We start from the raw sequence: 26,319 nt of genomic DNA, 5'->3' as shown, positions 1-26,319 counted from the left end.
GGCTCAAGGAGTTGTCACGGGAACTCTGTGGCCCACAAAGCCTTCAATATTTACTCCCTGGTCCTTTAAGAAACAGTGTGCTGGATCTCTGTTGTAAACTGAGCTTTCCCCTGACTTTTCCAGCCTGTCCTGCGTTTGTCCATGGTCTCCTTAAATTCCCACAACTCTCGAGTTAGATACTGTTATCTCTGTTTTGCATATGAGGCAGCAGAGGCTCAGAGAGGCTTGGTGACTTGACCAGGGTCCCCTAGCAAGGCAGGAGCAGAGCTGAAACTGGAGCCAGATCCTCCCCAGGCGGTTCTGGTACCACTGCCCCGAGGGCGGTCCCTCCTCCAGGCCTCTCATCTGCCAGCCCTGGACCGTGGGGGCCTTCGGGGCCTGGCCTTCTCCTGACGACTCCTGTTGTGTGCTTCTCTCTTCCAGCTGCTTGCTACCTTTTTAATTCAGATCGAGAGAAGGAGAGGGGTCCAGTCCTCAGGGGTGATGCTAACTTTCTGGCTTATAGCCCTACTGTGTGCCCTCGCCATCCTGAGATCCAAAATCATGACTGCCTTAAAAGAGGTAAGTGGTGGCTTTGGTGTGCATTTTTCTTAAGCGGCCCCTGAGAGGTGCTCCTTCCTTCTGGCTTGTGTGGAAATCACGTGTTGCCATGGGAACCAGGGGATGGCTATAACACTTGGGCCTGGCTTCTTCACTAGGGATTTCCCTACCTCACACAACCTTTGTTCTAGAACCTTCTTTCCTTTGGGCCCCATGTGACTGTGCAGCTCTCAGGGCAGGAGCCGCAGGCAGACACACACCTCCCTGTGAGCCTGTCAGTGGTAGCAGCGAGGCAGTCGGCTCTAGGTGTCTTTCATCTGGAACAGAGCCTGGCGGGGAGCAATGTTTGCAGAGCGGCTGCTCCCCCAGGGGCCCTGGACTTGCCCCTGCATTACGCCGGTGCCTTCAGCCGCTGCTCTGGCTGGGAAATGGTTCCCGTTGGCCACCATCTGCTGCTCCTGGGAATTCTGACCTTTCAGACTCTTCTTTTGTTCCCTGCTGCCTTCGAGCTAATCAGGAACTGGTGTCAGGCAAATGGAACGTTTGTGGAGCGCCCACAGCTCAGACTGTCTTTAACAGTGATGGCAGCTAGCATCCACTGAGTTCGTGTTTTCCACATGCCAGGCAGGGACTGAATCTTTGTGAATAATCTTACTGACTCCTCACCATCACCCTGACAGAATTTCTCAGCCTCGGCACTGACACGTGGGGCTGGAGACATCTTTGTTGTGGGGGGCTGTCCTGTGCTTTGTGGGACGTTTACGGGCATCCCTGGCCTCTATCCACTGACTGCAGTTGCCTCCCAGCACCCCCGGAACAAAAATGTCTCCAGACACTACCAGATGTTCCCTGGGAGGCAAAAATCACCCCAATTGAGAACCACTGGTCTGTTTATAGATAGGGAAACTGAGGCACATTGAGGTTATGTAAGTTGACAAAGTCCCATGGCCAGCATGAGCAGAGCCAGGCCTTCAACGTAGGTCTGTTTCACTCTCTAGCCTGGGGCTCCTCCCCCTTCTCAGACACTCTCACCAGGCAGTGTGGACCAGGCAATGTGGACCATGCTGTTACTTCCCAGGGGAGGAGGGCCAGGGGGGAAAGCATGTCATCCGGCCTGTGGCCTGAGGGAGTGGGCCTTCTGCAGGCTGCTCCCTGGGCTCTGTAGGCTGTTCCCCCACCTCTGCAGGCTTCTCCCCCGGCCTCTGCAGGCTGTTCCCCCACCTCTGCAGGCTTCTCCCCCGGCCTCTGCAGGCTGTTCCCCCAGCCTCTGCAGGCTGCTCCCTGGGCTCTGTAGGCTGTTCCCCCACCTCTGCAGGCTGCTCCCCCACCTCTGTAGGCTGCTCCCTGGGCTCTGTAGGCTGTTTCCCCACCTCTGTGGGCTGTTCCCCTGGCTTCTGCAGGCTGCTCCCCCACCTCTGTAGGCTGTTCCCCCGGCCTCTGCAGGCTGCTCACCCACCTCTGCAGGCTGCTCCCTGGGCTCTGTAGGCTGTTTCCCCACCTCTGTAGGCTGCTCCCTGGGCTCTGTAGGCTGTTTCCCCACCTCTGTGGGCTGTTCCCCTGGCTTCTGCAGGCTGCTCCCCCACCTCTGTAGGCTGCTTCCCCACCTCTGTAGGCTGCTCCCTGGGCTCTGTAGGCTGTTTCCCCACCTCTGTAGGCTGTTCCCCCGGCCTCTGCAGGCTGTTCCCCCACCTCTGCAGGCTGCTCCCTGGGCTCTGTAGGCTGTTTCCCCACCTCTGTAGGCTGTTCCCCCGGCCTCTGCAGGCTGTTCCCCCACCTCTGTAGGCTGCTCCCTGGGCTCTGTAGGCTGTTTCCCCACCTCTGTGGGCTGTTCCCCTGGCTTCTGCAGGCTGCTCCCCCACCTCTGCAGGCTGCTCCCCCACCTCTGCAGGCTGCTTCCCCACCTCTGTAGGCTGCTCCCTGGGCTCTGTAGGCTGTTTCCCCACCTCTGTAGGCTGTTCCCCCGGCCTCTGTAGGCTGTTCCCCCGGCCTCTGCAGGCTGCTCCCCCACCTCTGCAGGCTGTTCCCCCACCTCTGCAGGCTGCTCCCTGGGCTCTGTAGGCTGTTTCCCCACCTCTGTAGGCTGTTCCCCCGGCCTCTGCAGGCTGTTCCCCCACCTCTGTAGGCTGCTCCCTGGGCTCTGTAGGCTGTTTCCCCACCTCTGTGGGCTGTTCCCCTGGCTTCTGCAGGCTGCTCCCCCACCTCTGCAGGCTGCTCCCCCACCTCTGTAGGCTGCTTCCCCACCTCTGTAGGCTGCTCCCTGGGCTCTGTAGGCTGTTTCCCCACCTCTGTAGGCTGTTCCCCCACCTCTGCAGGCTGCTACCCCCGCCTCTGCAGGCTGCTCCCCCACCTCTGCAGGCTGCTATCCCGGCCTCTGCAGGCTGCTTCCAGAAAGTGATCTTTCCTTCCTCCTCCCCTCCCTCCCATTTAGGATGCCGAAGTCGACGTCTTCCGAGACACCACTTTCTACATTTACTTTTCCCTCGTGCTGATCCAGCTCGTGTTGTCCTGTCTCTCAGACCGCTCACCCTTGTTCTCCGAAACCATCAACGACCCCGTAAGTGTGGTCACGGGTGATCACAGAGACGTGTGTGTGCCCATGTGTGTGTATGCAAGAGAGAAATACACAGTGCCAGCTAGGGTTGGTTTGAGCCAATGTCCTCCATCCAGGATCTCATTCTGTCTTCCCCAGACTCCTGGAGGTAGGTGACATCATCCTCAGATGGAAAACCTGAGCCCCTGACGTGGCCAGTGGGGATTTAAGGAGGGAATCTGATGTGTAGTTGTGAACCTGCTGTGTCTCGCAGGCCTGTGGGTTTTCTCTTTTGGCAGGTGTAGTGGTTTTAGATGATGTGAGCACACATTTGAAAATCAGGAAATTTTACATAAATTCTAAGTGTCTAGCTTTTCTAGAAAAATGAGAAGTTCTGGCAGCGTTAGGGCTGTCATCCCACATGGCGGCAGTTGACCAGGGCTGAGGAGCATTGCCCCGGCCTACACAGTCCCCAGCACTCCCTGCTGCTTACCTCGTCTGTGGTGTGTGCCCAGCCCTGGAGGGATTTGAGACCCTTGGTCTCTTCTGTCAGTTTGAGGGAAATCTGTCTGTGCAGAAGGACATCAGTGGGCGGTGTGGGGGTGGCTGCTTTTCCTACAGATTGAAGGGAAGAGGACACAGTGGTGTATCACCCTCGCCTCTCTCCTTTCTCCCTCCATCCTCTTTTCTTTCCTCCTTCCTGCCCTTCTCCCCTCCCCACCTCTACCCAGTGCCAAGTGCCAGGCCGAGATCTGGGCACAGGGCTGTAGCAGTGAATAAAGCTGAGTTCTCGCCCACTTGAAGCTTATGTTGTCAAGGGTGCACAGACAGTAACTCAGGACCCAGGTATGTATCACATCAGTCGGGTGGTGGTAAAGGCTGAGAAGAAGAAAACAGGGGAAGGAAGTGGAGATGATGGTTGGGGGTCATGTGCAGTTTGGGGAAGCAGTCAGAGAAGGAAACCTCATTGGAGCAGAGACCTGAAAGAGCCAGCTGAGTAGATACCCAGGGGAAGAGGTTCTAGGCAGAGGGGTGGCAAGTGCAAAGGCCCTGGGGCAGAGCTTCCTTGGAATGTCACAGGAGCAGCAGGAAAGGCCACTGCAGCTGGAGCCATGAGAGGCAGGAGAGGGCTTGCAGGATGGCCTCTGAGAGGTGGGACGGTCGCCTGTGGGCTGGGTGAGCTGTTCGGACTTTATTCTGAGAGGGGTAGGGATCCTTTGGAGCATTCATTTGATGCTTTTTTCATGGTTAGTTAGCTACTAACAGATGAAATTGCAGTAGGAGCAGTTTTCAGCTGTGGTTCTGTTGGGTTTGGCTTGAACCTCAGCAAAAGGCTGAGGCTGCCTTTGTGGGTGATGAAAGGACCTGCGGGGCATTGCTCGGAGGAGGCAGCTAACACTCCCAGCGTGTACTGGGGGAACCCGTGTCCTAGAGTGTGTCCCGAGAGGCCCCGTCTGCTATCTCCCCTCAGGAAGGAGCTGGTTGGAGAAATTAGCAAAGTGTGTGTGTGTGTTCATACATGCATATGTATGTGTATGTGTGTGTGCGCACATGGGTGTGTGCATACATGCATATTTATGTTCACGTTTGCATGTCGATGTGTCTGCACGTGTGGATTTGTGTGTTCGTGTGTGTGCATGTGTGTGTGTTTGCTGGTGTATAATGTTCACAAGGGCAGTGGCTATGCCTGGACACCTGTGGGATCCAGCCCACACCTGGCACTGAGGAGGGGCTCAGGTGTCTCCAGCTGTTGTATCTGCTGCTATTGGTGTTTGTCGGTGGGGTGTGTGGCCTTGGAGTGTGGCCATCAGGCTGTTCTATGGAACCAGGGATCACACCGAACAAGTCACACCTCCCTGAGTGACTGCAGACCCTGGGGTGCTGTGAGGGCGAACCGAGCTGGGAGAGGCAGATGGGCCCACGTGGGTGGAGATCGCCCTCTGGGGCCTGAGAAGCAGCCTCTCCCAGTGGACCGGCCTGCTTAATGGGCAGTTTCTGAGTTCTGGTCCTCTCTGGGATCTGCATAAAACTCTCTCGCTTCTTTCCTGGGTGTGTGTGCACGGGGGTGACTCACAGAGCTGACTTCCTCTTCCTTTTGTGCTTTTTGGATTCCTGGGGCCTGCTTGGCTGGACTGGGGCCACTGGGGGCCAGGTCTCTGACTCTTCTCCCAGCCATTCTTTTTCTCTTGTGGAAATCAAGGCTTGGAGAGGTTGTCGGGCTGTTAGGTCCTGATTCACAGCCGAAATCTGATGGTGAAGGCAGCGTGGTGATGGGAGAAGAGTCTCATTTTGGAGTTGGGCAGACCCTGGGCTCTCGTTTCACCTGGGTCCCTTTATCCCTTCAGCAGACATTTATTAAGCACCGGTTGTATACTGTGCTTGGTTCTGAGGACACCACAGTATGTGGGAAAATGTGGTCCATGCCCTGCTTCGGTTATGTGTTACTCCATGACAGACCACCCTGAATTCGGTGTCAGGAAATAGCAATAGAACTTCATTATTACGTTTCACGGTCGTGGGTGTTGGCAGGACTCAGCTGGGTGGTTCTCACTCGGGGTCTCTGCGAATGAGTGTTCCTAGAGAGAGACCCAGGTTTAGAAGCTGTGTCACTTTTCAGGACCCAATCCCAGAAGTCACACAGGGTCACTTCTGCCATCGTCTCTGGACTGAGGCAATTACAAAATCTTCTGAGTGCAAAGACTTGAGGGACATGGACCCCCAACCTCTAGATGGAGGAAGAGCGTTGCCTGGCCCTCTTTGGAAAGCACAGCCCACCACATGGCCCCAGAGGTTGTGGTCTTGCTGGGAGAGAGCCGTTATGCAGGTCAACAGACCAATGACTCTAATTACAGTTGACGAAGGTTGGGACTCAGGTTACAGGACTTTCAGATTCGTGACTCTGGGCAATTCAGTCCTCCTTTGAGGACCTCAGTGTCCCCTTCTTGAAAACGGGATTGAAGCTCGAGTCAGTGCTTGCTACACCCCCTTCGCACCCCAGAACTGAGGCCCGCTATCTGGGGAAGGGGACAGCGTCAGTGTTCTCTCTGCTGTCTCCCCGTCGTCTTTGGGTTGGACATCACAGCAGAGCCTGGGAGATGGGGAGAGTCCAGCTCCTGTCACTCTCCCATCCTCAGAGCAGCAGTCACACATCGCCTGTCCTCAGAGAGAGGGGTCAGCCAAGCCCAGGGTCAGGCGGGGCCTGCATGGAAGCTAGCAGTGCTGGCCTGCTCCCCGGTCCCCCCTGCTGAGTCACCGAGCCGCTGTCCTCCCCAGTTGGCCCTGTGCCTGATGCGTGACTCAGAGCTCTGTCCTGGCCCTGCTTCCCTGGCAGGGCTGCTCCCCTGTGCATCAGGCCCTGGACCTGGCTGGGCTTTGGGAGCCTGGGTGAGGCTGGCTCAAGGCAAATGTGGCAAGTAGTAGACCCTCACTTCTCAAAGTCAGGTCCTAGAACTGGCCTCATTGACCTTCCCTGGGTGCTCATTAGAAATGCAGAACCTCAGGCCTGCTGAGTCCTGCCAAGTCAGGGACTCATGTCAACAAGATCCTTGGGTGGCTGAAAAGCACCAGTTTAGCACATTCTAAAAAATAAATAAATAAATAAAGAGATGCTGAGCTCTGGCTAATGATTTGCACGATGAAGTGTCTGGGGGAAGGATACTAATGTATTTCAAAGTTGATTTTAGGCACCAAAAATCTTAACCGGCTGGTTGGCTAGAGATATGTGACAAAGTAAGTTTAGCAAAATTTTGACTTGGAGAATCTAGCTGGTGGGCGGATGGGTACTCGCTGTGGAAGTCTTTCAACTTTTCTGGAGTTTTGAAATGCTCTTAGTAAAATATTCCAAATGTGTGGACAAGGACTAAAAATATCTGTCACACCAAATGAAAGGTCAAGGGTGGAATTGGGTGTCACCATAAGGATTTGGAATTTTGATCTGATGGAGGATTTCTCTGCCTAGTTGGGGTAGTAGGGTGACACACTGAGGTTGGACATGTTTTGGAGGATCCTTCTAGCTGAAAGGAGGACACATGGGACATGGAGAGGCTGGTGGCTCTTAGGAAGCCATTGCTGGGGTCCAGGCAGCTTGAGAGGAGCGCTAGGGTGGACAGTGACCTGGTGTGTAGTAGATCATCGAAAACCAGGTTAAGAAAGTGGACAAGTTCATGGGAAAAGGGCAACGTGCACATGGTATGTGCTGCAGTAGAAGAAATTGTGGTCCTGTGCCCGGAGGAGGTTTGCACAGCTGATAAGTGGCAGAGCCAAAAAAAGAAAACACCAGTGTTACAAATTGTACCAACGAATTTCTTATTGTCGGGTGTTCAGGTGGTTCCAGTGAATAATAATAATAGCAGCCTTGTGTTAATACGTAAAATTAACTTACTTAATCCTTAAAGCAACCCGAGTTTGCTTTAAGGTGGGGCTGTGAGTCTCCCCCTATTTTATAGATGAGGACACCGAGGTTCAGAGTGGTGAAGGGTCTTGCCTAAGTTCCCAAGGCTGGATCAAGAGCCCTTCTACTGGGTGAGCCCTTCACATCTGAGCATGTGTCAGCATTACCTGGAGGGCTTGTTAGAACACAGGTCATTGCTGGGCTTCTCAATCAGCAGGTCTGGGGGTGCCCAAGCATTTCCATTTCTAGCAACTTCCCAGGCACTTATGGGGCCGTGTTTGACAACCCCTGGTCTTAGCCATGCTGCTGCCTCAGGCATCCCTTCCTGCTGGGCATTTTGGCTTGCTGAGTCGGAGTAACTGGCAGAAAACTGAATCAAAACCAGAAAAGGTGGGTGGAGACCCAGAGAATTCCTGACGAAAAAGCCAGAAAGCCCATGGCCCCAGACCAAGGTCCTCAGAGTGCCCCTCCCCGACCCCGTGCGAGGTAAAGGACGAGCCCTTCTGAAAGAACCAGTGCCTGGGGCTGTTGTACCAAATTAGTTTAAACCTCATGATTTCTGGCCACATCGCTCAGCGCCAGGTATAGCTGCCAGGGAATGCAGCCCTCTGTTTGCATTAATCTCCCTCGTTCTCTTTCCCCTCCTGCAGCCAGGGCCCGTCTGAATGATTCTCCTTTCTAAATGAAGTGGGGGATCAGTTAATGAACCTCCTTCCTCCCGGGACAGGAGTTACCCTATTCCAGTCTCACAGGCCCGGAAACCCCACACTGGCAGCCCTGGCTTTTTCACGTCGTGAATTATGCCAGCAAGTTCTGCTCGGCTTTGGTTGAATGGAATGTTGCCCAGATCCTTGTCCAGCCGCCTCCCTTTTTTTTTTTTCCTTCTTTTTTAATGATCATTTCTTGACTACTTCAGAACTCTGTCTGTTATCACACAAGGCCTTTCCTATCAGATAGGGACTCCCAGAAACCTTGCTCCCAAACTGATGTCATTTCTGGTGCCGGTGACAGGACCCGTGTCTGCCCGCTGTGACTTCCAGTAATCTGAAAATCTGTGTCTGATTCCAGAGAAGGGTGGAGGACTGGGGAGACAACTTGAGAAGGCTCTTGGGTTGTACATGTTAGAAACTGAAATGTTTGTGCTGCTAATCCAACCTTACTGCACCTGGAGGGTGAATTTTGTCACCGGGGCTGGAATTTTTAACTAGCCAGAGTGAGGATTAGTCTTTACCCACCCTGTGGGCCATCATCGGTCACAGTGTCAGGGGTAGGACTCCATGTGGGTACCGTTGGGTATAAAGGGAATGAATTCACCAACAGGTTGCTTCATTTTTTTTTTCCTCCCAGTTTTATTGAGAAATAATTGACGTACGGCACTGTAAAATTTAAGGTGTGTAGCATTGATTTACGCATGTTGGGAAACAATGACCACAGTAGGTTTAGTTAATAACATCTATTGTTTCATACACATAGAATCAAAGGAAAAGAAAAAAGCAATTTTTAAATTTATAAATGTTAAAAGAGATGAAGATGGAATTCCTCCTTCCTCCCCCTCTCCCCCAAATTTTATTGTACTTTAAATGATAATCAGTAGTTAGTGCTGGCATTGTTAGGACAATGTAACCATTGTTCCCTGCAGACTCTAATAGAATACTGTGTTTACATCTTTTTTTTTTTTTTAAATTGAAGTGTCATTGACCGGCAGCACAGTTTGAGGCGCACAGCATGGTGGTTCGCTATTTCCATGCATTACAAAATGATCACGATAAGTCTAGGTTGCTTCATTCTTGACCCACCGCTGCTGGGGTTGCCTGGTTTTGAAGAATGCCAGGTCTTGTGAGGCCCCTGTGTGGGTAAGCCTGACACCCCTGCACTCGCACCAGGCCTGTGTGCGGGTTAGAAGAAGGCGTCTCGCCCCCTCTGGGCAGGTGAATTTGAGAAATTTCCCGCTTAGGCTGACGCAGCACTGCCCTCCCACCCGCGGCACAGGCGCGGGCTGCCCTTCAGCCCCGACTCGCCCCCTCGGCTGGGCATCTTTGTGAAGGGGTAGTTCTGTGTTGATGCCAAGACTGAGAGAAGACTGGATTTAGAGGCAAAAGGACGTCGCTTGGCGCTCTGGTTTCTCTCAATTTTTTTTTTTTAAGTATATTTTTATTGAGGTAAAGTCAGTTGACAGTGTTGTGCCAGTTTCTGGTGCACAGCACAACGCTTCAGTCACATAGGAACATACATATATTCATTTTCATATTCTTTTTTACCAGAATTTACTACAAGATACTGAATATAGTTCCCTGTGCTGCACAGTAGGACCTTGTTTATTTATTTTACATATAGTACTTAGTATCTGCAAGTCTCGAACTCCCAATTTATCCCTTCCCACCCTCTTCCCCACTGGTAACCATAAGTTTGTTTTCTGTGTCTGTGAGTCTGTTTCTGTTTTGTAAATAAGTTATTTGTCTTTTTTGTTTTTTTTAAGATTCCACATACAAGTGCTATCTATCATAAGGTATTTTTCTTTCTCTTTCCCTTAAGAATTGTCATCTTTGGTATCTTGAGGTCTGACTTAAGCAGGGGGCAGGCAGCGTTCTCTGTAAAGAGGCAGACAGTAAATATTTTAGCCTTTGTGGACCACGTGGTCTGTCGCAGCTGCTCGGCTGTGCTGCTGTAGCCCCGAAGCCGACGTGGACGACACGGAAATGAATGGGCATTGCTGTGCCCGAGGAAACTGTTTTGCAAGCGGCCAGACTGTGGGCCTCCGTTTGCCAGCCCTGATGTGAAGCATCTGGTACAGCATTTGGTGTGTCATGGTCTGCAGGAAACAGCAGACTTGCTGCTGAGCTTACTGCTAGTGTCACTGCTTGAGCTGTTACTCTGTGCCAGGGGCCGTTCTGAGTACTTCTCAGGCTTTATCTTACTTAATCTCATCATCACCAAGTAAGTTGGCCAAGGCCCCTCAGCTGGTAAGTGGCAGAGCTGGGATCCAAACTCTTCCTCTAACCAAGTTGTTCACACATGAGCACCGCCTGCACCGCTCCCCCTGCCCCTTCCACCCCCAGCCCTGCACCCTGTGTTTCGTTGTTGCTGCAGCTCTCACCATGGATAGTTACATATTTGTATGCATCTTGATTTGCTTACTGTCCATCTCCCACAAGGTGGGAGGTGATACGGGGTGGAGACCTCACTGTCTTGTGTGTTATCTCTGTCTTGGATGTACTTAGCTGCCTCCTGACATAGAAGCAGGTCCACCCTCAGTATTTGCTTAAGAAATAAATGAATCATTGCCAGCTGTGTCCCTCCCAGTCCCCTTCTCTGCCAGCACCTTAGCTTTTCACAGTGGGTAGGAACTGGGCTACAGTTGAAGTGCATTTGCCATTCCCTGTTAACCCACCCACTCCCGGAAGAAAAAACCAACCAACAGAGCAAACGCCACCGCCTCCTCCAGGAATAATGTTCCTGCCTTAGGTTGGAAAAATTCCAGCTCACGAGACAGTCCCATGGATCTCCTTTCCCTTGTCCCTCCTCGCAGTCCTGTGAAGTAGGCTGAGCAGTAGGACTAATTGCTCCCATTTCCTAGATGTGAAAACTGAGACTTGAAAGTGGACAGAAGTGTACAGCATGGTGTAATGAACTGCCACGGACTGTTTACCCTGTATCGCATGTTAACATTCCAGTCTGTACCTCTGAAAGACAAGGAATTTTTAATTCTTAATAATTTTTTATTTTGAAATAACTTGACTCACAAAAAGTTACAAATATTATAGAGTCCTGTAACTTTCCAGTTTTCCAATTTTCCATGGTGATAATATCTCAGAGATAAGGATTTTAAGCAGTGAAACAGCGATACCTTATGTGGCCTAAAAACATAGATAACAACCCTTTAATATCATTAAGCATTGTAATAATCCATTGTGGTTGCAAAATGGTACAACCTCTTACATTATAGCATTCCTCCTTCATTTGTTAGCTGGACCATTTTTATGCAAAGACACTTCTCATCTCTTTGGTCATCCTGGGGCATCATAGACAAATGCTTCTTTCCCTTTTCTGTTTTCAAAACGGCTTGATTCATTAGCATCGTTCATCAGTGATACCAAGAGGCTTTCCTTCTTTTCCAGTATCAAGATGAACCTGTGTTTTTAAACATATGTGATGTGCTTCAGTCCTTTTGACTTATCGTCTGTATCGCAGCTCATATTGTCCCTTTCTGGGCTCTTGGGAGCCACTTCTGGTTGCTTCTGCAGCCTTAACAAGCCGCCTCCTGTCGGGTGTGACAAGATGTTCAGGACTTACTATCTTATACATTTCTTGCGCAGCCACTTTACCAAGGAGAGTCTGGGAGTTAAAAACAGAAACTCAGTGCTGGGGCCCACCCCAAACCAGCTAAGTCAGAATCTCGGGATGAGGGAAGGAAGTGAGGCAGAAACAGGGTTTTTTTCACGTGCTCCGAGGCTGGATGGAAAACCACTTGGGTGTAGTGTGTTCTCTCATCGGGCTCTCCAGTGCCTCATCTGTACAATTCTGGAACGTTAAGAGGTGTCCTGAGCTAATGATCTCATCATTGCCTGGCGACCCCACCTTCACTACCACTTGTGTTTCAGAATTTAGACCTGAACATATTGGCATTGCAAGCCAGTCCTTGTGTGCAGTCCCTGAGGCTCTGTGCAGCTGATCCATTCCTTGTTGGTGTGGTGTTGAACTGAAGGTCATCTCTGAGCTCTGGGAAAGAGGTTCTTTGAAAGCTTGCTGAGAATCTGTGGATGACTTTCTGTTGCCCTTGGGATGGAGACCAAAATTCCTTATGTGGCCTCCAGTGTGGACTGCTCAGGCCTCTTCTTGGTTCTGGGAGCCGGCAATGTTCCCCTCTACCACAGGGCCTTTGCATGGATGCGTCTATCTGCTAGGACTGTCCTGCCTCACCCTTTCACTTATTCTCTCCTCACTCTTCAGACCCCAGTTTGAACGCCTTCCCTGACCTCTGTCAGCTAGATCAGCCCAATGAGGTACCTGATGTTTTGGGGCTCACATTGTCTCCCCTGCTGCTAGCTGTGGGACCCCGGGCAGGTCTTTTCATTTCTCTGCTGTTCAGTTTCTTAACCACAAAGTGAGGACAATGTTTTTACCTACTTTGTAGCATGGTTATGAAGATTAAACACTTAAAACAGAGCTAGCTAGCAGAGAGTGTTTGCAGGTTGTATATTATTATTATGATGATGATCAATATCCCGGAATAGGATTGTGTGTATTTGCTCAGATCTGTATACAGGTGGTAGGCACATAGTAAGTACGTGCTCAGAAAATACTTGTTGAATGAATGAATGAATGAATGGAAGAGATGAAGTAGGAACAGTAGTAACTCCATACTCAAGGTTCTGTGAGGAGGTAAGATGACGCTAGTACTTTGTAGAGTGCCTGACACATTGCAGATGCTCAGTGCACATTTACTGAGTAAGCAGACGAGTGAAGTAAAGCGGGGACAGCAGGAGCACCGGGTTCACCGCGTGGCTGTGGGGACTAAGGCAGGTATGGGACGTGTTGTACCATTTCTGTGCACAGCAGACACGCAGGAAGTGATTGTCCGGTGAAGCTGGAGGATCTGCCATGTGTTTCTTTCAAGGCCACTGGGGCTCAGGAGAGGAATTCTTTCGGGGTGCGAGTTGGTGGCGTGAGAGTGGCTGCTGGTCTCCTGGGAGGGAGAGCGGGCATAGGTGAGAAGTTTAATTGTCCATTTCCCTTTTGCTCCCCACCCTGTGTCTTCTTTCCACTAGAACCCTTGCCCAGAATCCAGCGCCTCCTTCCTTTCCAGAATCACCTTCTGGTGGATCACAGGGTAAGTCCTGGCCCCCAGATGGCGGGCGGGGGCTGGGCTATGAGTGTGCAGCTGGGGTCCCTGCTCTCCCTCCCTCGCTCTTTCCGGCAGAGCTGTGTCCTGAATGTGCCCTGCCCTGGGCCCGGGGTCCAAGACTCCGACCCCGTCCCCGCATTCAGGTGATAAATTCATGGACCTAAATGTCTTGGGCCTCTGTGGACAGCTTAGCCTGGGCGGCTGTGAGCTGCACTAGGGGTCATTATTATCACTGGTGTTGTTTCCCCCCATTAGAAAAATTGATGCTTGAGCACCATAGGAAAAATGGGTGAGAGAAGTGTGCAAAGAACAACAGTAACAAAGCACCAGAGAAGGCCACCGTCTGCAGCTCAGGACATGCCCGTCTCACCCTGCTTCCACTTGGGTGGTTTTTTCCTGCACATTGTCAGCATCTTACTGGGGATTATTTAAATCCCTTCCCCCTCCCCCCATAAGCACTGTTCCTCATCTTTATAAACTTTTAACAAACATGTTTTCTTTTAATTAAATATTTTTCTTAATTATTTTTTAATGACTGTTAAAGAACATCGCTGGGACAGTTGGTGCGCTCCGAACACGGGCTGCAGGGCAGGGCAGCCAGGCTCACAATTCTGATTTGGGTTATTGTTCTCTGGTTATTTCAGAGCATGTCCTTTCTCTTAGGGAGATACACCCTCAGGTTTAGGGGTAAAGAGGTGTAGAGTCTGCAGCCTCCTCTGAAATGGTTCAGGAAAAAAGATCCAGGCATGGTTCATTTTTTCACGCTTCCCGGATACCGCGTTATGTACAAACGAAAGGTTTGTCAGTGCCCTGGGTCAGGCACATCTGTTGGCACTGTTTTTCCAACAGCGTTTGCTCACTTCCGGTGTCTGTGTCACATTTTGGTAATTCTCACAGTACTTCAAGCTTCTTTGTTTTTATTATATTTGTTATGGTGGCCTGTGATCCTTGATGTTACTACTGTGACTCGCTGAAGGCTCAGATGATGGTTAGCGTTTTTTTCTAGCAAATAAAGTATTTTTAAGTTAAGCTCTGTGTATTGCTTTTTAGACATAATGCTGTCGCACACTTAATAGACTATAGGAAAGTGTAAACATAACTTTTACGTGGGAAACTAGAAAATTCCTGTGACTCGCTTTATTGCGGCGTCTGGAATAGAACCCACCGTCTCGCCTCGGTCTGCCTGTATGAGTTCACATACATGCGTGTTTAGAGGTGGAGACAGATTGAGCACATGTGGCCATGTTTGACAGTGGTGAACCCGGTGAAGGGTAAACAGAATTCTTTGTACAATTCCTGCGATTTTTCTCTGACTTTGAAATTTTTCCAAATAAGAAGTAAAAGTATTAGACTTACTCTTTTATTATGAAAGAGTTCAAACCATAGAAAGGCTAGTCTGATAAACCTCAATACACTCATCACTCAGTTTGACGATAGTTAACGCTTTGCTGTATCAGCCTTAAAAATTTTTCCTCCTAAATCATCTGCATGTATCTCTAAAACAGGAGGCCGTTTTTCCTGGGTGACCTATCAGAATTAGCAGTAATGGTTAGTGTGCCCAAACATCCATCCATATTCAGATTTTCCTGAGTGCAGGGCTGCCTCCATTCGCAGCGGACCGCCATGGCAGGGAGGGCGGGCTGGCAGGCATGTGTAGAGAGGGCCATTGTCCTCCTCCCGACGCTCATCTCCTCCCCTCTTGTGTCTCGGCTGCAGGATGATGGTCCGGGGCTACCGCCAGCCCCTGGAGAGCACTGACCTCTGGTCCCTGAATAAGGAGGACACTTCAGAAGAAGTCGTGCCCGTTTTGGTGAAGAACTGGAAGAAGGAATGTGCCAAGTCCAGAAAGTGAGTGTCAGCCCTCCTGCCACGGGGAAGCCAGAACTCTCTAGGGCGACCTGGTCACCTCCCTCCCTCCACTGGGGTCCGGAATGGTGGCAGTGCCACCTCTTCCTTAGCTTCATCGTTCCGAGGAGGTGGCTTCACTCCTGCAAGCCTCAGTTTGCTCATCTGCAAAATGGGGTAGAGTCTGACGTGTAACCAAGGCGATTTGGGAAGAAAAAAGGAAAAATGTCAAGTGGGTGAATGATTCTTAGTCGCGCCCTCGGCGAGTGTGGGCCTGGGTGTGCAGCTCTGCCCTCCCGGAGCCAGTCTCGTTTTCTCTGCCCCTCCCTGAGCACCCGGCATCTCGAGTGCCCTTGCTGTTTTAAGTGTTTGGGTTCAGCACGCCAAGGCCGCTATTCCATGAGGTATTCAGCCTGAGAAGCCCCAGTCGAGGATGATTTTGACGCTCCTGGATTTTTGTTTTTCAGTAGACATTGCTTTTTAGAGCAGTTTTGGTTTCACAGAGGTCCTGAGCAGAGAAGGTGCAGAGACACATGCACAGCCTCCCCCGCGTCAGCATCGCCCCCAAGGGGCACATTGGTCCAGTCGGTGAGCCGACATTAGCACATCGTCATCACTTGCGCGTTCATGGGTTACGTCAGGGTTCATTCGCTCCTGGTGTCCAGGATTTCAGACAACCCCCCGCTGCAAGCTGCATGCCACCTCTTGATCTCTGTCTTCGGGTTATTTTGAGAATCAGGCCAGGGCCTCCCCAGCACATACCTTATTTCATCAGGTCTAAGACGTCATCAGCCTTGTGATGCATCATTATTTTCTGCACCAATGAGAAAGAAAAACGGCTACCAGTTGAACCAGGGCATGTCATTGACTTTAGAGGCATCCTGTGTCCAGAGGAGCCAGATGAGACAATGGATGGTGGCTGTCTTTACTCCTGTTGTCTTTATGGGGTGGGGCCTGTGATTCGCTTTTGACAGCCGGCTGAAGAGGGGGCCAGCCTGGTGTGTAGGACTCCCCACAGAGCAGCCGGCCTTCCAGGAGCGAAGCCCAGGCTCGGGATCCGATTCCTCACCCGTTGCGGGAACGCCCAAGTTCCAGGTCTTCAGTCAGGCCCAGGCAGTGGGTGGGAATTTGGGACATCCGTGCTGCTGGCCTCCACGACACCAGCAAAAGACTTAATGCCTCTGTGCTGTGGCCCATTCGGGGTGGCATAGATAGAGAAGTTGCCTCGTGGGAGGCGGATTGAGCTTGAGCCTCTGTGGCCGAACGTTGTGAGGAGATGGCCGGTGTTCTGTGCACATGCGGCTGCAGCCGGGGTCCATGACCTAGCTGGAGGTTCTCAGGCAGAGGTGGGGCCTCCGGGTCCCTTCGACCTGGCCCTGCAGCATCCTTCCTGATGAGAACACTGCGTTCTCAGCCTGAGTTGCCCAAATCTCACCGACCACTTGGCTCAGTCTTTTCCCCATGGTGGGTGGCAGGGCTGCCCACCCTGGCGTCCCTTGGGGCTCACCCAGTGAGCGGGTGCTGGAGATGTGGGCGAGGCCGGCCACGGGGCTTCCTGGGAAGAGGACCAGCTTTCTACGTGGAGCTCCATCTCAGGCTTGGCCCTTCCCTGATTCGTTCAACAGGTGGTTCCTGCTGATGTGCTGGGCGCTGTTTAGACCCTGGAGGTTCCAGAGAGTGGAACAAAACAGGCTTCTTGTTTGGTGCCACTTACATTCCATGTGGGACACAGGACGTTGGGAGTCAGGCATACACTGCTGAGAAACTTTGGCGAGCGAGTGTGATGAGGAGGTTAAAATGGGGGCATGAGGGCAAGAGTGACTGAGGGAACTGATACAGGTACGGACGGCGGTCAGGGGTGGCCTCTCGGAGAAGATGCCATTTGAGCAGAGATTCGTGTTGAAGGAGGGAATGGGCCATGTGCAAATGTGGGAAAGGGCTTTCCGTTTGATAGGAGCAGCTAGTGCAAAGGTCCTGCGGTGGAAGTGAGTGTGGCATGCATCTGGAGCAGCAGGGGGCCAGTAATGCTTGAGTGGAGTGAGATATGTGGAGAGCAGGAGGAGGTAAAATGGGAGGAGGAGTTGCCTGGCTCTCAAAGGCTGTGGTACTAAATGCAGTGAGAAGACAGAGGTGGGCTTTGTGCAGGGCAGAGGCATGTCCGGAGCTCTGCTTCAGAACAAGAGTTGGGCTGCCCTCGGGAAGGTGGATCGTGGGGCGAGAGTAGAGGCAGATGTGAGCCTGAGCCAGCCTCTGTGCCCCTTACGGGCATGGGTGCTGATGGGGAGAGTCCTGTGCTCTGTGCTCTGGGTGCCCCCGGGGAGCAGGTGATGGAGGCCTGGGCAGGGGGGCTGCCTTGGCTTCCTGGCCTCAGGTCTGGACTCCCCTCACCGCCAGCTCCTCTCCTCACCCCTGAGGGACTCCTCTCAGGAGTCGGGTCTGAACTGCTCCTCCTGCCACCACGTCTGGGTTTTAAAATCCAGTGCTTCGTTGGTTCTCATCAAATGATTTTGAGTTTAACAAAATGGAGTGGAAATTTCTTGGCGTACAGCCTCCCATAAGTTAAGGCCATTTTGGACCATGGTTGCTGCTGGAGTGACTGAAACATGGTTTAGCGGCTTTGGAAAGGAGTTGGGCGTTTTTTTAAAAAAGTTAAGCAGTTCTGATACCACCCAGCCATTCTACTCCTAGGCATATACGCAGGAGAACTGAAGACATACATGTTCATCAACCTGTATCGGAGTGTTTGTAGCATAGAAGTGTTACGTGTGCTGGCCAAAGCTGGAAGCAACCCAGGTGTCCATTAACAAGTGCAAATCACGGCGTAGCCTTCAAGGGAGCACATCTGAGCAAGGCGAAGGGCTGAACTGTCGATACACTCAGCAACGGAGAAGTCTCGAAATAATTACACTGAGTGAACAAAGCCAAGCAGAAACACATACTCAGTGATTCCATATATACAATTCCAGAAAACGAAAGCAGATCTGTAGTGGTGGGAGTCAGCTCAGTGGTGGCCTGAGGTAGAGAGATGGGAGGGAGAAATTGCAGAGGGCAGGACAGCTCTGTGGGTGTGATGGGTGTGTTCGTGAGCTTGGTTTCCCTGATAGTCTCGTGGGTGTGTAAGTGTGTCAGAGCTCATCAAATTGTACAGTTCAAATATGTGCCCTTGATTGTAACAGCAGTTACGCCAGTAAAGCTGTGTGTAAAAAAGCAGTAGTGTTCAGAGAAGAGGTGACCATTTTACCTAAGAGTCTCTATTTCATAAAGGAATGCAAATAGCAAATAGCAAACAAAAAAACAAAAGAAAACGAACCCCTCAGAAATGTTAAGCTGTTCTCAACCTTTCAGACCCATTGCCCCCTTGAATAGCAAAAGATTCTGTGGCACCTCCTTTATTGTACTTTAAGGAGATATATAAAAGGAACCCACCCATGTATCTAATTTAAAAAATCAGCATAATATTCTTGCTTGACTTGAACAGAAAACTAAAAAGGGGGGAGGATTTATAATAAAATGCCACTTATTTCTGTGTGTAAACGTTCAGGCACATGCTAGCATGTAGAATGAAGAGTCACTGCTTGTTCCTAAGTGGAGAATTCCCTGCGGCAGCTGCAAATCCCAACCTACCTGATCTGGTGGCTCTAGAGACCAGAACCATCGCTGCCCTCATGAACAAGTTTTTGCAAGGTGGTGACTAATGCTTGGCAAAATTCCAAACAAAACTTAATTTGTGCAATAGCTGCATTTCTGAAGAGAGTCAAGGTGTATTTAAAGTTGCAAAAAAAATGTACACACTATATGTGGATTTATGTCAAAGATGGAGTTAAATTCTAGGTGTAGGTGATTTTAGGCAGGCTCTTAACCTGCATGGACGGTCTGGTGGGACCTTTTTCCTTTGGGACGGTTCTATGTGGCAGAGAAGATCTGGTCTCTGGCCCGATCTTTGTGACCATCAGAGAACGAGAAACCCCCTTGACAGCCTGTTTTTGAGAAACAAAAAGCACTCACCAACAACAACAAAAAGTGGAAGAACGCTTTTGAGTCATTTATATTTTGTAAGCAGCACAGTCAGAATCGTGCCAGGACTATATGCTTCCCGTGCCGAGGCCTGGGTGGGGAGGTGGTTGCCGCTCCCTCCCGCCTGTGGTTTCCCAAAGTGTTATCCTGTATATTGTGAGTGCTAAGGAGGATGAAAATGTGCGTGAAGTTTGTAAAACCCATTCTCTGCAATTGTAGGTCACATCTGCCCTCCTATGTTATACCGGGTATTATGAGTCACAGAGTACGTCCAGAAAATTTAGAATTTTCATTGAGCTATGACCTTTTTGAGCTTGTGATTTTGCCTTTGCCGCAACATTAAAGGTCTTACGCATTTAGCAAATGACAAGCGAAGCCTGCAGGAGCTCCTCGTTGTCCTTTGGTTGATTCACGCCCCTCCCTGTCTGTTCTCTCTGTTCTGCTCTGGTCACCTGAGGTTCTTGGAAGGCTGTCTCACCTATTTTCAATATCCTTTAGCTCCAGGCCGGCTCATCCTATTCCTTCTGCCTGGAGCACCCTTTCCTTCCCCAGGCGGACCTGCTCCCTCATCCTGCAGGTCTCGGTTTGGATGTCACCTCCTCCAGGAAGCCCCTATGGTAGCCCCCCTCACACAGGCTTGTGAAGTCACCGCTGCTGATCTGCTTCTCCCACCAGGCTGCTCCATGGCGGGGCTCTTCCCAGTGCCTGGCCCAGAGCAGGGCGTTCGCAGCAGACAGATCGATGGGCACCTTTGCTCACATGGGAATCCAGACGAGGGAGCAAGTTCCTTTTCCTTCCCAGCCTCCAGCTTCCCCACCCCTTTCTGTTCCCCTGTCCTGGGCAGTTTTCTCCTGACTCAGACCTTCCCTCTCCAACTTTCCTTTCCCCTCCCAGCCAGACCATTCACATGCCCTGCTTTCTTCTTCTCCCTCCAGGAGCGCCTTCCTCCCTAGGGGGCCTCTTGTTCACTTGGTATTTTTTGTTTCCTGACTCGGCCTTAACTCATCCCTTCCACTGCTCTTGACCTCTCCCACCCAGGCCTGAGCCTTCCTCCTCTGTCTGCCTGAGACCGTCTCCCGGGCCCTTTGGCCACCCATCTCCTGGCCACAGAAAGCAGCCCTGGCTCAGTGGCAGCCCACACAGGCCCAGCGCCAGGGCCCAGCTTAGGAAGCAGTGCAGGGAGTGGACCAGGAGGGGCCTGCGGCGCTCCCTTCTCCCTGCCCTGCCTCCCTGCCCTTCTTGCCGAGAGGATGTGTGTGTGCTGAACAAAATCCTACTCGAGGTCCCCGCCAGAATCCCAGCTCCAGGGGAAGTCGGGGAGATGAGCAGGGCGACCTTGTGCGGTGACACTGACATCATGAGAAATGATTTCCCCCAAAAGATGCCCACACCCTGATCCCCAGAACCTGAGTGTGTCACGCCACGTGGCAGAGGGACTTTGCAGATAGGATTAATGATCAAGTTCAGGGTTTTGAGACGGGGAGACAATTCCGGGTTACTTGGGTGTGCCTGCTGAAATCGTCACCCGCCTCGTTAGAAGTCAGAGAGACGATGCCACGCGGCCGACGTTGAAGGTGGAGGCGGAGGCCATGTGCCCGGGCATGTAGGCAGCTTCCAGAAGCTGGAAAAGTTGGAAACAGATTTTTCCCTGGAGCCTGTGAACTCAGTTTAGATTTCTGGCCTTCACAACTCTTGAGATGTTAAATTTGTGTTGTTCTAAGCCACTGGGTTTGTGTTCGTTGGATACAGCAACCCTGGGAAATTCTCCAACTTCACACAGAGTTTAGATTTTATTCTGGATGCGGTGGGAGGCCAGCAGTGGAGTCCAAGTAGGAGAATGATGCATTTTAGGAAGGTGCCCCCCGGCTGCCGTGCAGGGAATTGGTTGTCAGGCAGCGAGAGTGGAGGGAAGTAGAGGGAGCAGTGAGGAGGCTGCAGCAAAGGTCACTAGCATGAGTCAGAGGCTGTGGTGGTGGAAAGCATGGCTGGATGACTGCACACATCCCGGGGGTGGGAAGGACAGGACACGTGCCTGACTGGGCCTGGGGAGCATGGAGGAGAAGGGGTCAAGGATGAGTCCCATATTTCAGGTCCTTTCCTGGGGTGAGGAGCTCCGAGGGGAAGGACACGGACTTGACGGAGCCCAGACCTGTGCCCACGGTTTGGAGTAGGGTCAGAGGAGGGAGCCAGGGCAGGTTGGGAGGCTGTGGTCTCCAGGAGGGCATTTCAGCTGGTCCAGACGGTCAGATGCAGCATAGATGGGAGAGGCAGGAATCCTGCATGAGGGAGTGCTATTCAGGGAGCTGATGCCATGGAAGAATTTTGCAAATTGTGAATGTTAGGTTTGGGTGGGGGTAAAGCTTGGGTGTATATTTCAGGAATGGAGGCCACGTTTGACCATTTGAGGATGTTGCTTTGATTGCATTTTGGGAGAGGGAAGCTGCATCTGTCACTGCATAACAAGTTACCCCAAAACGTAGCAGCTTTACATAGCATGGACATTTACTGTCTCACACAGTGTCTCTGGGCTGGGGGATCTGGCCAGCTGGGTGGTTCTGGCTCGGGATTCTGTCATGGTTGCAGTCAGGATGTCAGCCGGGACTGCAGTCATGTGAAGTCTTGACTGGGACTATGGATCTGCTTCCACACTGCACATGGTTGGCAAGACCATGCTGGCTATTAGCTTAGCTAGGTCTCTGGTTGAGTGTCCCCACCACCCAGCAGTTGGCTTTGCCCAGAGAGAATGGTGCAGTGTTGTGGCATGAAAGAAGCCATGGTGCTTTCTGCAGCCTTGCCTTGGAAGTGACACAGTCACTCTCCATCATTTCTGTAATTTCCTTCTTTGAGTGGGAGAGGACTCAAGGCGCCTGTACAAGGGCTCTGATTTCTCAACATCCTTGCAAATCTTGTTGTTATCGGACTTTCTAACGATAGCCATCCTAGTGCTTGTGAAGCAATATCTCATCTTGGTTTTGATTTGCATTTCCCTGATGACTAAGAATAAGTTTCATGTGCTCATACCATCCCGCATGTCTTCACTGCGCCTTTTAAAACTGGATTGTCTTTTTCATATTGAGTTGTAACAGCTCCTTATGTGCTCTAGTGACAAGTCCCTTATCAGATTTTTGATTTACAAATATTTCCTCCCATTCTGTGGGTTGTCTTTTCACTTCTTGAAGCACGGAAGTGTTTTGGTTTTTTTTTTTTTATCTTTGATGAGTTTCAATTAATTTTTTTTCCTTTTGTTGCCTTTGCTTTTGGTGTCATATTTAAGAATCCATTGCTAAATCCAAGGTCATAAAGATTTGCCCCTGTGTTGCCTTCTAAGAATTTTAGAGTTTTAGCTCTATGTTAGGTCTTTCACCCATTTCGAGTTAATTTTTGTTTACGGTGTGAGGCAAGGGTCCAGCTTCACTCCTCTGCCTGTGGCTGTGTGATTTCCCAGCACCGTTTGTGGAAAAGATTGTTCTTGTGCCATTGAATGGTCGTGACAACCTTGTCAAACATCAACTAGGTTTATTTCTGGATATTTAAATTCTGTCGCATTGGTCCCTATATATGCCTATCCTTATGCCTGTCTTGGTTACGATTGCTTTTTAGTAAGTTTTGAAACCAGGAAATGTGAATCCTCCAACTTGGCTTTTCTTTTTCAAGATGGTTTTGGTTATTTTGGATTCCATGTGAGTTTTAGGATTAGCTTGTCCATTTCTAGGAAGGAGCCCGCTGGGATCCTGATAGAGATTATGTTGATTCAGGAAGGTGATTTTGGTTGTCCTTCACCTCTTTTAACTCATTTAATTTTCACAAAAGTAGGAGGCAGGCCCTACTTTTGTCCCCGTTTTACAGGTGAGGAAACTAAGGCCTAGAGAGGTTAAAGAACTTGTCTGTGTTTACCGAGCAGACTGGGATCCTGAGTCTGTGGTCGTAAGCACTGTGTCCAGCTGTCTTTCTGTGCGGAATGGTCCACTTTGGCCAGGCCTCCCAGGGGATGGACTGATTCCCTGGCAGACCCCACAGCTGCTTCTCGTGTTCCAGGCAGCCGGTGAAGATCGTGTACTCCTCCAAGGATCCCGCCAAGCTGAAAGGGAGCTCCAAGGTGGATGTGAACGAGGAGGCCGAGGCTCTGATTGTCAGGTCCCCCCAGAAGGAGCGAGACCCGTCCCTGTTCAAGGTGTTATACAAGACCTTCGGACCCTATTTCCTCATGAGCTTCTTGTTCAAGGCCCTGCACGACCTGATGATGTTTGCCGGCCCGGAGATCTTGAAGTAAGGCCTCCCCCGTCATAGCTGGGCACCTCTTCCCATCCTTGACTTCCCCCTTGCAACACCCCTGCCCCTCCCTTCGGATCACGTGCCATACCCAGTGTTGGGGTGCACTCTCGGCTAGGGCTCTCCATCCCTAACTGCTTTGCCTGGTGCTTTGCTTTAAGAAAACCGTCTTAATCAAGGCCACGCTGGTTGCAAGTAACAGAAACCGACTAGGTTCCCCTAAAGCCAAAGGGGGAGGATAGAGGATTATCTTGGGAAACCAAGAGCAAGGAAATGTCAGATGGCATGAAAGTTGCAAAAAACCAGAAAGGAGGTCACCTCTCTCTCTGTTTACCTACGTGCATGCCCACCTCCCCCTCTCTCTGCTTCTCTCTCTGTGTCTCTCTCTTTGGGACCACACGTTCATTCTCTTTCCCTCCTTACCTCTGCCCCTTGTGCTCCCTGCTTGGTCACTTTTGGGTGATGACCCTGGATGAGCGTGCTGGGCCACCCGCACGGTCGCCACCATGTGGGCTGGGCTCCCACTCACAAAGCTGAAGCAGTGACGCCCGGTCTGGGAGAAAGTCAAAACACTGAAACCAGGGAACCTGTCCCCGCACATGTGTCGCAGGCTTGTCACGCCGGGCCCTGTCCTCGCTGCCCTGCAGGTTGCTCATCAACTTCGTGAACGATAAGAAGGCCCCGGACTGGCAAGGCTACTTTTACACGGCGCTGCTGTTCGTCAGCGCCTGCCTGCAGACCCTCGTGCTGCACCAGTACTTCCACATCTGCTTCGTCAGCGGCATGCGCATCAAGAGCGCTGTCATCGGGGCCGTCTACCGGAAGGTGGGTGAAGGCTGCGCTGGCTCGTCCCCGGGGCCACCCCGGAGCAGTGGCACGGCGGGAGAGTCAGGCGTGAGACCTTAGCCACGCTGACTTCAGGGGTGAGCCTGTGCGATGTCCGTGAGCCCCCAGGGTCTGCTGCGGGTAATTGAATTTCTTCGGTGGCACGTGATTTGGGGAGATCCAGGTTCAGATCCTTGCTCTGCTAGTAATATTCTGAGTATGAATATTCTGACTTTCTAACTCCATCTGAACTGAGCAGATGGTACGTTCCCTGGATGATAAATACTCAGCTGATACCCGTGCACAGGTAGCCTTAAAGGAACTGGATTATCTCCTCGGTCCCTTCGTTTCTTAGCCTCTGGGCCCTGTGCGTTGGGAAGAGACTCTCCAGCAGATTGTCAGGAAAGATGGACTTGATCATTGGTTGTCAGCCCTCTCTGTGAGTTAGACTCACCTGGAGCGCATCAGGATCTGCCGAGGCCCAGGCGGCACCCCCACCAGTCAAGTCAGGATCTCTTGAGGGTGGGGCCCGGGCATCAGTAGTTCTAAAACTCCCCAGGTGAGAGTATGAAACCACATTAAAAAACCAGGGCGAATTTTCCCTCCAGGAGATGTTTGGCAATGTCTGCAGACATGTTTGGTTGTCATAATTGGGGGTGAGGGCATCAAGTGGATGGAGGTTGGGGACGCTGCTGAACATCCTTCAGTGCACTAGACAGCCCCTCAAAGAATGGTCCAGCCTCAAATGTCAGTAGTACCAAGGATGAGAAACCATGGCCGAGACCTTGGTCCTTCAGCCTGATCTGGGGACCAGCATCACCTGGGTGCTTGTTAGAAATGCGGAGTCCCACGCCCTGCCCCAGTCCTGCTGAGTCAGTAACTGCACCATAACAGACTCCCTGATGGGGAGGGAAGTGAAGTGTGTGAAGCCCTGGTTTTGGCGACCTCTGAGGTCCCCTCCGTACCGAAGAGCTCAAGATGGACAGGCAGTGAGCGCTGTCGATAAGAGTAGGGGCTTTGTGACAAGACACATGAGCTGGGGAGGCAGATAAGCGGGCAGGAGAGGCGAGCAGAGCAGTGGCCTTTCCACTGTGGAGCTGTCTTCTTCCTCCACATGGGCCTGGAGGGAGGGCCCAGGGCTGTCACCTGCCACACTCACCCTCTTCCCTCTCCTCTCTCCCGCAGGCCCTGGTGATCACCAACGCAGCCAGAAAATCCTCCACCGTCGGGGAGATCGTCAACCTCATGTCCGTGGACGCCCAGAGGTTCATGGACCTGGCCACGTACATTAACATGATCTGGTCAGCCCCTCTGCAAGTCATCCTTGCCCTCTACCTCCTGTGGCTGGTGTGTGTTTGACGTCGTTCCCGGGGCGCATGGGGAGGGACCTCCATGTGTGGGCAGCGGGGGCGGGGGAGTGGGTGTTGTGTCAGTGATAAGAACCTGCATAGCGCACTGGCGTTTCTTGCCATCATTCACATTTTATTTCCTGGCCTGTCAGCCAGTTCCTTTCTTCAGTTGTTGGGTTATGTTCTCTGTGGTGGCATGATATTTGTTTGCATTTGTTTCTTCTTGACAGTGTATACAGTTAACAACCCTATAACATTCACACTGTATTTCTCCCTCTGTATCCTCCCAAATGCTAACCAAACTCACTTATTCACTAGTCTCAGATTATGTTGGTCAAGAGTCTCTTGGTTGTAGGGGGTAGAAATCCATCTTAGAGTAACTTAAGCAAATAAAGAGAATTTTGTGGGTGAACGTAACTGAAAAGTCCAGGGGTTTGGCTTCAGATATGGATGGATCCAGGAGTTCAAACAGTGCTGCAAGGACTCATGCTTTTTCCTCATTCCTTGGCCCTGTGTTTCTCTGAGTTCACTTCTTTCTCAATGGGCTTTCTTCAGATGGCTCCATAGCTCTGGGCTTATATCATCGTTATGGATAGTGGTGCCAAGAAAAGAGAATACACTGTTTTCCTCTTTGCCGCAGCCAGAGTCCCAGGGAGCAATCTGATTGGCCTGACACAGTCCTATTCACATCCATGAACAAATCACTGTGAAATAG

General features: G+C 51.3%; 1 protein-coding gene across 4 annotated transcripts in view; it reads left to right on the top strand.

Moving 5' to 3' along the window:
• Nucleotides 1-26,319, top strand: part of ABCC1 (ATP binding cassette subfamily C member 1 (ABCC1 blood group)) — a 127,544-nt gene that overhangs the window by 42,016 nt on the left and 59,209 nt on the right. For all 4 annotated transcript variants that reach the window (XM_074346286.1, XM_074346284.1, XM_074346285.1 and 1 more), the window contains exons 4-10: nt 424-561; nt 2,969-3,094; nt 13,226-13,287; nt 15,019-15,150; nt 23,197-23,427; nt 24,078-24,255; nt 25,441-25,602. In XM_074346286.1, coding sequence (XP_074202387.1) covers nt 424-561; nt 2,969-3,094; nt 13,226-13,287; nt 15,019-15,150; nt 23,197-23,427; nt 24,078-24,255; nt 25,441-25,602 — 1,029 coding nt within the window. The remainder of the gene's footprint in view (nt 1-423; nt 562-2,968; nt 3,095-13,225; nt 13,288-15,018; nt 15,151-23,196; nt 23,428-24,077; nt 24,256-25,440; nt 25,603-26,319) is intronic.

The sequence above is a fragment of the Camelus bactrianus genome, chromosome 18 (assembly GCF_048773025.1).
Source record: "Camelus bactrianus isolate YW-2024 breed Bactrian camel chromosome 18, ASM4877302v1, whole genome shotgun sequence".
In the NCBI taxonomy this organism is placed as follows: Eukaryota; Metazoa; Chordata; class Mammalia; order Artiodactyla; family Camelidae; genus Camelus; species Camelus bactrianus.
Note: the sequence above shows the minus strand (reverse complement) of the source record. Positions and strands in the feature narration are given on the sequence as shown.